Source organism: Capricornis sumatraensis, chromosome 8 (genome assembly GCF_032405125.1).
Source record: "Capricornis sumatraensis isolate serow.1 chromosome 8, serow.2, whole genome shotgun sequence".
In the NCBI taxonomy this organism is placed as follows: domain Eukaryota; kingdom Metazoa; phylum Chordata; class Mammalia; order Artiodactyla; family Bovidae; genus Capricornis; species Capricornis sumatraensis.
The window spans coordinates 14,618,275-14,628,792 of record NC_091076.1 but is presented as its reverse complement, the minus strand read 5'-3'; the positions used below and the strand labels follow the sequence as shown (position 1 = coordinate 14,628,792).

General features: G+C 46.2%; 1 protein-coding gene across 6 annotated transcripts in view; it reads left to right on the top strand.

Moving 5' to 3' along the window:
• Positions 1 to 2,793: 2,793 nt before the first annotated feature.
• APLP2 (amyloid beta precursor like protein 2) overlaps positions 2,794 to 10,518 on the top strand; it is a 62,306-nt gene continuing 54,581 nt past the window's right edge. For all 6 annotated transcript variants that reach the window (XM_068977025.1, XM_068977023.1, XM_068977022.1 and 3 more), the window contains exon 1: positions 2,794 to 2,955. In XM_068977025.1, the coding sequence (XP_068833126.1) occupies positions 2,851 to 2,955 (105 nt within the window). In that variant the 5' untranslated portion in view covers positions 2,794 to 2,850. The remainder of the gene's footprint in view (positions 2,956 to 10,518) is intronic.

The window sequence follows — 10,518 nt, the reverse complement described above, 5'->3', positions numbered from 1 at the left end:
AAAGTGGAATTAGGTCTTTCACAGTCACTTGATACTGTTTCCGTGCATATTTTCACAGAAATTTGTACTTCATGCTTTTCACTACTGTACTTTCATTTTTCATTGAATCACACAAATTGGTGAATTAAGACAGGTTCTTAATATTCCCACTTGACAGGGGAGGAAAGACAGTCACATGATGAAGGGTATGTCCATAGTTATAGGGCTGCACCAGTCAACTCTGGCTGCCAGAAAATATCACAGACTGGGTGGCTAAACAGTAGGAATTTGTTTCTCACAGTCGTGGAGGCTGTGAAGTCCAAGAGCATGATGCTGGCCAGCTTGGCTTTCTGATGATGAGGGCTCTCCTCCTAGCCTTCTCACTGTGCTCTCACATGTTGGGGGTGGGGGTGGGGGGTGGGGGTAGGTGGGTGAGCATGGAACAAGCTCTCTGTTCTCTTCTTGCTGCTGCTAAGTCACTTCAGTCGTGTCCGACTCTGTGCGACCCCAGAGATGGCAGCCCACCAGGCTCCCCCGTCCCTGAGATTCTCCAGGCAAGAACACTGGAGCAGGTTGCCATTTCCTTCCCCAATGCATAAAAGTGAAAAGTGAAAACTGAAAGTGAAGTTGCTCAGTTGTGTCCAACTGTTTGCGACCCCATGGACTGCAGCCTACCAGGCTCCCCTGTTCATGGGATTTTCCAGGCAAGAGTACTGGAGTGGGGTGCCATTGCCTTCTCCGTGTTCTCTTCTTAGAAGGGCACTAATCCCCTCTTCAGGGGTTGCCCGGCAGCTCAGATGGTAAAGAATCCGTCTGCAATACAGAAGACCCGGGTTTGCTCTCTGGGTGGGGAAGATGCCCTGGAGAAAGGAATGGCAACACACTCCATTATTCTTGCCTGGAGAATCCCATGGACAAGAATTCTGCAGAGTTACAGTCCATGGGGTCACAAAGAGTCAGATAGGACTGAGTGACAAACACTTCCACTTTCAATCCCCTCTTGAGGGCCGCTCATGACCTCATCTAACCCTAATTACCTCCCAAAGGCTCCATCTCCAAACACCATCATTTTGGTGGTCAAGGCCTCAGCAGGCATGAAAGTTGGAGAGGATACACTTTGGTCCATAACAATAGCTGAAGGCTGAACTAGGGCGAGAATCCCGCAGAACGGATTTCCATGATGCTGCACAAACATGAGCCCGCGTGTCCAGGATGAGGGGACCTGCACTGTGACCTACCTCTCTCTTGTCAGTGGCAGGAGAGCTTTGGAAAGAACCAGGGGAGCAAATGGGCTTTCCTGGTGGCTCAGACGGTAAAGAACCCGCCTGCCAGGGTCCATCCCCGGGTTGCGAAGATGCCCTGGGGGAGGAAATGGCTACCCAGTCCAGTCTTCTTGCCTGGAGAATCCCACGGACAGAGAAGCCTGGTGGGCTACAGTCCATGGGCGGCAAAGAGACACAAATGAGGGACTAAACAGCAACAAAGGGTAGCAAGTGTCATAGTAGGGAACAGGGCTCTGGGGATTCGGAAGCAGAGGTGAGCAGAGGAAGAGAAAGATGTTTACAACACGTAACGGGAGCGAGGACAGTGCAGGCATGGAGAGGACTCTGTAACGGAAAGGTGCAGACTGTCTTTGGGGAATGGGGCAGAGCCTGTTCAAGTCCAGGACCGGGCGCGTCCTGCTGCGGGGCTGCAAAGTCCGGCGTTCTGGTTGGACACTGTCTCTTCGCTTTTACCGTCTGTTTCCTGGGGGTAGAGACCCCGCTCTCTATGTATTTGGAAACGAGCAAGGACGCTGCAGAGGGTGGTCCATAAAGCTCACGGCTGCAGAGAGGAAACAAAGCCGGCGGCGCCCCAGCACCGCGAGGCCGTGCCCGCTGTGAACCGAGTAGTACGGCGTCTCCCAGCTGGAGTGGAAGCTCAGCGGGGCACGCAGGCAGAGAGAAGCAGGTCTCTTGCTAGCGATCGTCAACCGAACAAGAAAGAAAAACGATCTTTTCCTGAAACATACGAGGAAGGCCTGGACCTGGGCTCTGAGGTCAACGTGGTCCTTGCACCGCTGGTCTCCGGTGGGAGGAAGCTATCCCGGGCTCTAGTGGCCGCCGGCAAGGAGGAGGAAGGCTGAGGCCTAAGGACCAGCGGTCGAGAGCTTGCAAACAGCGGCTCGGGGCGGGCGGCAGGCTGGGACGGGGCGCGCCCTGCGGGGGTTGGGGCGGAGGAACGCAGCCTCTTGCAGCCCTTTCTCTGGCCGGGAGGACGGCCTTCTGCAAACCTGCCTGGACTCGGAACAATTCATCCTGTTTCTCCTTTAAAAAAATAAAAAAATAAAAATCCTGTTTTTCATAAAATCATTGTCAGAACCCCGAAGAGGGCGGTACCCGAAGGAATCTGGAAAATAGCCCGCAGGGGCGGGCAGCGGGGCGTGTCTGGTGTCGGGCGGCTGCAGAACAGAAGGGCGCAGTGCAGGCAGATAACCAGGGGGGTGCTGGCGGCCCAAGCGCACCCTGCCCGGGCCCCCCCAACCTCGCGCACACCCCCGCGTCCCAGAGCAGCCGGGGTCCGGCGGGGCGGGGCATCAGCACCTGGGGGCGGGACCGGGCGGGGTGCGCGGCTGGAGCGGAGGGAGGGGCGGGCTCTTCCGCCCCCTGATTGGGTCTGGGCTGAACGAGGGGCGGTGTGTTGCGGTAGTTCTGCGGGTCGGCATTGGGTGCCAAAGATGGAGGGTGTGGTTTTGTGAAGTCAGTTCCGGTCGGTGTAAAACCCTAGGGGCGGCGGCGAACAAGCTTCAGATGCTTCTGGGTCGCGGTGGGGACGCTTGGGGGTCCGTCTGTGTGAGCTTGAGAGCCGAGCGCTAGAGCGACCCGGCGAGGGATGGCGGCCACCGGGACCGCGGCCACAGCGGCCACTGGCAAACTCCTGGTCGTGCTGCTGCTCGGGCTCACAGCTCCCGCCGCGGCGCTGGCCGGCTACATTGAGGTGGGGACCGGGCGAGCGCCCGAGCCCTTTCTTATGCGCCCGGGGGGGAGCGCGGCCTGCCGAGGAGTCCGGGCCGGGAGGGGGTCGCGGCGCGCGGGGCGGTGGGGGTGGTCCGGCGCTGCGGCGGGTCTGGAGCGCCTCCCCCGCCCGCCCCGGCTTGGCGCAGTGCTTGGCGCTGGAGGTCGGGCTGTCTCCGCCGCCGCAGAGGCCAAATGAAAGGCATCGGGGTTGCGGGGGGCAGCGGGCCGCCTCGGCCGCCCCAGCCCCCATCCCGCCCGCGGCGCCGCCACATCCTCTGCGGACCCTGCGAAGCCCAGACGCCTACTCCGCCGTCCCCCGGGACCGCGCGAGCCTCTGCCATGCGCCCTGCAGCCCGGGACCCGGTGCGGCTGGGCTCGCTCCGGGAGCGGCCGTGCCAACCCGGTCCCCGTGCGGCGCCCGGGCTTCCCACCGGGAGCGGTGGATGCGGCCTTTGTTGGCGAGTGGGCCGGGCCGCGGGGATGCGGGCGCCCGGAGAGCGCCCGGCACCGGAGCGGCTCCGCTCCCCGCAGCGGGTGCGCCCTCTGCTTCCTGTGCGCCTCCCGCTCCGGATCCCGGCTCTGGCGTCGGACCTTCGGGAGGGATTGTTAAATACAATCCGGTTGCCTGACTCTGATGAACCAGGGGAAACCCTTCTCCGCTGTCGGCGTAGCTCCCTTTTATGGTGGGTTTCAGCGAGCAGGGACAGTACCCGTGAATACGTTGTAAAAAACTCTGGTTGAAGCGTACTTTTTCGGCGTAGTTTCCCCACACCTGGCGACCTCGCGAACGCACACGTCTGTGCCGGGCGATGGTCCAGTGCTTGCGTGCCCGGAAGGTTCGCTGGGGTCAGCGGGTCCTGCCTTGTGGCCTGGACCTGGCCGCTTGTAGAAACCTTTCTGTCCACGAGGGAGACATGGGACTTTATTTTTACTTGGTATCTCGAAATAGTGCTTGAACTGTCGGACTGGAATGTGCGTTTCTGGTGTAGTTTATTTCCCCTCTTCGCTCTTTTGCAAATTACAATGGCTTTTTGCGGAGTTAGCTAATTTCAGAGAGAAGTGAGACTGGATTTGATTACACAGGCATTGACTGAAGAGTTTCTAATAAAAACCCACAGAACGTGTTTTTCTGCAGAAAGTGGAAATATTTCCACGATTAGAAATAGTCGACTCTAGAGCAAACCTCCAGTGAAACAGCTTAAAACGTCCTGTTCATCCTGCTTAAAGCTTTGATTCTTCAGGGGCGGGGAGCAGGGTGGTGGTGGAGGAAGTTTCAAGTAGAAATAGTTAATGCTTATGTAAGCATACTTCTAGATTAGGATTCTTTTCGTTTCCACGCAGTGGTTAGAGTTGCGTCTGTGATCCACGATATGGTGTCGCAGGGAAGCACGCTAGATGAGTGGGGTGGGAGGGAAAGGAAAAAGCTTTTGTTTGGAACGTAGAATTTAACTCTTAGGGCAGGATGTCACAAACCATTGTTCACATTCTTTTACCTCACTTCCCAGAGGTATGAGTAACTTCAGGCACTAGTGAATTTACAATCAAGGGTTCATCAGTTTTAAAGAATATCTTCCTTCCAGGTCTAAACAGGCACTTGAATGCCTGCAGAGAAAGAGCAGTGAACAACACCAGAATTAGCTGTTGTGGATTAAGTTTGGTTATTATCCACATCATTGTTCAGTTGGAAAGTCCGACTAGACAGAAAGTGGAAATAGACATTTCCCTAAAATGGTGTTTGAATGCGGTTTTAGGAAAACTTCTCATCTTTGGAGCTGTATTTTTGCCCACCCTTACTACATTATCTTTCAGATGGTTTTTTCTTTTGTCCAAAAGGCAGAATTTCCTTCATACATATATAATTTGATTTTGTTTATTTACTTCCAGGCAAAGGGCCGCCTGAGCCTTGGTTTAGATGAGAATGGCCTAAATCAGGATTCTCTTTGAGATGGTCCTTACTGAGATTAGCCAAAGGGATTCTAGCCAAATCCCTGATCAGATTGCTTGGCACAGAATTATTGATTGGCAAATCTTGAGTGTTGCTTGGTGTTGACTGAATTAATCTCATACACCTGTTTAAAAGGAAAGAAAAAGAATCTCTGTATTCAGGGTCACTTCCTCTGTTAAATCCGAGACAAGTTCATTTGAGGGCCTGCTCCCTTGTGGTATTCGTGCTGAAATCCTGCACTCTGTACAGTTTGGACACTGAGGCTTCTGAGAGCCAGAGCTCTAGTTCGTTCCACCACATTTTAAAATGACTGGGCCCTCTGGTAGCCAATATTCAGGAAACTCATAGTATGACATCTGAGGCAGAAGATCAATGCTGGTATTTAAGTGATGGTAGAGGCAATGTCTGATTATGACCTGGACAAATACCAATGCCTCTGATAGAAGCATCAGCTTTTATTTTATCATAACTGTGTTAAAATCCTTTGATAAATGTGATGTACTAAGTTTTGGCAAATCCTCCTTTGATAAAGTTTGTTTTCATCATCGAAAGCTGGGCTGTCCCACAGGGTAGCCACTTGCAGTGGTGGCTATAATGATTGAGGAATGAATTTTCCATTTTATTTAATTTTAGCTAATTTACATTTAAAAACAATACTCAGTTCAGTGTTTGGAATCAACTTTTTATATGAGTCTACTTTTTAAACTACATTTTCTGAATGTAAATGCAAGTCAGATATTTCCTGAGAAATTTAGCATGTGAATTATCTGTAGGTGCTAAATGCACTCCATATTTTGAAGACTTACTATGAACAACCTTGTAAAATAACTGATTTGTAATTTTCATATTGATTGCATTGAAGTGATATTTTCCACACTGGCTAAGTAAATTATATTAAAATTAGTCTCACCTGTTTCAAATATAACATATATGACTTGTATTTCTCCTGGGTGGTGCTAATTTATTTTTTAAAGTTGGTGCTGTCTGAGTGTTTTTATTAGCACAGTTATTTTTTCCCACAATAAAGCCTTGGTTAAAGTTGGTCCAGTATGATCTTAACAGTTTTGAGTATTTTTTTCTGTTAACTTTTTTCAATTACAATTTTTATTTAGAAATAATTTCAGGCTTACAAAAAATGGCAAAAATTGTATGAACAACTCTTATACCCTCTACCCAGATTCATCAGTTTAACATTTCCCCCTATTCAGCATTTGTTTTGTCACTGATTGTGTAATTATGTATTTTTTGCAAACAAGCAAAGGGAGCAAATTGCATACATCTTACTCCTCTACCCCTGAAAACTTGCAAGTGTATTTCCTAAGAACCTGAGAACCAAAGACTGTGTCCTGCATAACCCATTTGGTTATCAGCTTAAAGAAATTTAACTTTGATACAATACTTTGATCAGATCTACTCTCTGTATTCCGTTTTGCCAGTAGAACCAATAATGGCCTTCATAGAATTTGAAAACTTTTTTTTTTTTAAGTTAAAGAGCTTTAGAATTCTTGGTAGTACGTGAAGGGTTAATTATTTTTCCAAATAGAAAATAATATCTTAAACTTACCTGATATTGTTTTGACTCTGGAAAATAAAAACTTAAGAACCTTTCAGGATTCCTCAGTTATATCACTCTTACTAAATTCTTGGGCTTTTGCATTTTCTGTTTAAAATTACAAGAAAAATTACATAGGGAGTGCATATTTATTGTAGAAATTTTAAATCCATTTGAAGACTAAGAAATGAAAAATAACCTGAGATCCTCGTGTTGTCCGTGGAAATTTCACGGTGAATGTGTTGGTGGTGTCTAGCCTCCTATGGCTACCAGGTACATACATTTTATCAAAGTGACAGACAGATTGCTTACTGAAGCTGGTACCTAACAATTAGTATTTTGAATTTTCCTAAAGAACTACTGAAAGAAAATAGTTTTCTGTGTGATTAAAAAGGGATAAATTTTTGAACAGTGATTGTAGAGTCTGTGGAGGGAGGCCATTTGAGAGTTGGAAATCGCCCATAATCCAATTCTCATGAGTTGTTTTTTTAGTGAGGTAAACTAGATTACCTTGACTCTTAATTAAATTTAGTATAGTGCACCTTGATTTATGGTGTAAGATGGAAAGTGAACAAAATAGAAATCAGTTCCAGATCTCTGTATCAAGTACAGCTAATAACTGCTTTTTGCCGAGAGACGTTTTCTTACATAAGCATCACGGAAGCTTTTTTTCATGGAATCTTTTGCAACGTAACTAATCTGTTTTTAAAATACAACTCTTCATTTGTTAACCATCCCACTAATGTTTGCTGAACACTGTTACCAGGTTCCGTGTTAGAGGCTAAACAGTGCAGTAATAAAACCAGATATGCCTCATGCCTTTTCCTCTGCAAAGCACACTTGCCTGTGACTTTCAGGCCCCACCCCCCAGAGATTTCTCCTTGAGGACGTTTGGGAATCTCACTGTCACAGGCTCCCCAGGGGTTTCTCCTGTGCAGGTAGAAAAAAACAAACTGCAGCAAACAAAAAGCCAACAGAACTCATGTGGGTACAGCATCTTACATAAGTCCCCAAAAGTCTGGTAAAGTAGGTCTTCTCATCCATACCTGAAAAAGGGAGTCAGGAGAGGGCAGCAAGGCCAGGCTGAGAACTGTCTTACTGAGTTGTTACTCCTTCTATATCAGGGTGTTTCATGACATTTCTATTTGGGTTGCAGATTTCTTTCTTTTTTTTTTTTTTCACTCTTGTTTACCTATTTTCTCTACCATCAGGAAATCTGATATGAATATTTTCTTTAAAAGAAACTAATTTCACAGATACTGTATCATGAATCCACGTATTGCCAAACTGCTAACAGTGGTTTTCTTTGAAGGTTGTAATTAAAGGAGACCTTGCCGTTTTACATTTTCCATGGATTAAAAAAAAAAGAATGCTTTTTTGTATAACGTGCAAGTTCTCTCTTTTTTACAATAGTAAGCTTGTTTTGTCTTTGCATTCTGATAAAAAAATTTAAGGAAAGAAACTCTGACCACCTGTGGGGAATCTTATCAAAATCAGTGTATGGCATTATTTGGAAGGGAAAATGTTATTGGCACCAGACTTCAAATCACTGGCCTGGTTGGTAGACAAACTATTAGGAAGAGGCTAACACATATGACTGAAATAAGATTGTGGTCCAGAAAAAAAGTTAGTCATCATTTGGAGTGGGCACCTGTGGTGTAGGTTTGGTTAATTGAACAGCCCCGCCACAGCCTTTCTGCTCTGCCTTCCTCAGCCTGGCGCTTCTTGTGGTTGGAGAAGGGTGTTGCAGTTTCAGAGCACAGGCTCTGTTGTGATAACATCGAGGGCATCATTGGGTTTTTCTCAGAGCTCATCAACTGGGCTGAATGATATCCAGTGCTTCCAGCCGAAGCAGTCATGGGTGAGTGGTGGTGGTGGTACGGTGACAGGCTTAGACTGCACACTGGGTTCTGATGGGAAAGAGGGCTGTGCATGTTGGATTGATAACAGGCCAACATCTACATATGGCTGGTCTGGCTGGAAAGGAAAAGAGTGCATTTGTTCTTACCTAAGTTACCTGTGAGTTAAAAGTTTGCCAGCGGAATTGAGACAACAAAGAAGGCTCTCCCATGGTTTATTAGGGTCTTACACTTCGTTTTGAGGGATGTTGCCATCCAGAACGGAATGGCTGAATGGAGAAGTACCTGAAAATTTATAAGGGAGATATTTAGCCTAGAGAAGATGAAAACATGGATTTTAATGTGGGTAATAAAGAACATAAACATTTTCAAATTTTTATATATTGTCTCTGGAAGGCTAAGTATGACTTAACCTAGGCTCAAGCAGAATTTTTACATGGAGAAAGAAATGAGCCAGTAAGTGTAAAGAGTGTAGGACCTTTTATTCCCTTTCACTAGGAATATTACCAGCATAGCATGGTAAATATGTAAAAGGTACTCATATCCACTTATCCACCATCCAGTTTTGTTAAATTTTAGCACTTCCCATCTTCGCTTTAACTTTTTTTTTTTTTTTTTTTAAGAACTAAAACACTCTCGATAGAGAAGTAAAGCATTATCATAGGCCTCCTCTGAACCCCCATCCCATTAATCTTCCTTTCTGGAAGTAACTCTTATCTTGAGTTGGGAATTCAGCATTCCCATTCATGTTCCCGTGCTGAGAGAAAACCCTTTCATCTCTTTGGATCCCAGGCTTTCATAGATCAGTGCAGAGTGCAAATTGGTGGAGTGTTTTAGATAATTTTAGAAGGTAAGAATGCTAGGATATTCGAAATGGAAGTAAGGACAAACTGGTGCCTGTGAAAGGTGCTACGGCCCCATCGCAGCCCTGCACACTGACATGTAAAGCCTGGAGTCTTTTTGAGCTTTTTACAACTTAAATTCACAAAGGGTAAAAAAAGTATAACAGTGTATTTTCATAAAATAGGACCTTTTATTCCCTTTTATTAGGAATAGCATGGTAAGTATATAAAAGGTATTCATATCCACTTATCCACCATCCAGTTTTGTTAAATTTTAGCACTTCCCATCTTTGCTTTAAATTTTTTTATTTTTTTTTGAAAGAACTAAACACTGTGGATAGAGAAGTGTAACCACTTCTCTTGTGTAACCACTGCCAAGGTCCAGAAATAGAGCCTTCCCATTCCCCACTGCACCTGGTAACTGTCAGCCTGACTTTATGTCTTGCTTTTCTTTATAGTTTTACTATCCAGGCATTCATCCCTAAACACTGTAATTTAACTTTTCTTGTTTTCTAGTCTTTAAGTAAATAATCTCTCAGTTTGTTTTCTTGAGTTTCTGGCTTCTTTCATTGGACGTGTTTTTGAGGATCACTTGGATTACTGATTGTAGCTGTGGTTCACCTGTTTCCACAGCTGTATAGTACTCCCATATCTGAAGAAAGCACAATTTGTTTTGCTGTTGACGGACATTTGGAATGTCTCCAGTTTGAGGTTATTGAGATAACACTACCCCTTCTGCTACTTGCCTTTTTATCCTCTTCTTCATGATACCTTTAGAAGTCCTTCATTTTACTGTCTAATTTATCAGTTTTACTTTTTTAAAAATTATGATAGGTACTTTTTGTGTCACGTGTGAGAAATTTGCCCCCCAGAGGACATAGTTAATCTCCTGTGTTGCCTACCAAGGGCCTTCTGTTTGCCTGTCACATTTGGAGCCACAGTTTCCCTGAAACTCCTTGTTGTGTAGGTACGAAGTATTGGTCTTTTTCCTTATTTATTGTTTTTCACATAGTTACCCAGCTTGTACCATTTAATGTCAAGGTCTCCTTTCCCTCCTGCTCTCCCCTGCCAGCTCTGTTAATTTATCTCTCTGTATGTGTGAGACTCTTTCTGGGCTCTCCTAATCTACTGTATCCGTGTACCAAGCCCACGCTGTCTTAATGACTCTGCTTAGTAATGAGGTTTTATACCTACTGGAGCAAGCCCTTCTACTTGGATTGTCTTCAATAGTGTCTTGATTGCATATACATTGGCTACATTTAACCAAAAACAGCGTTGTTGGAATTTAGATTCAGGTTGCATTGAGTCTATAGTTCAATTAGGAAAACTGGACTTTTTTCTAATA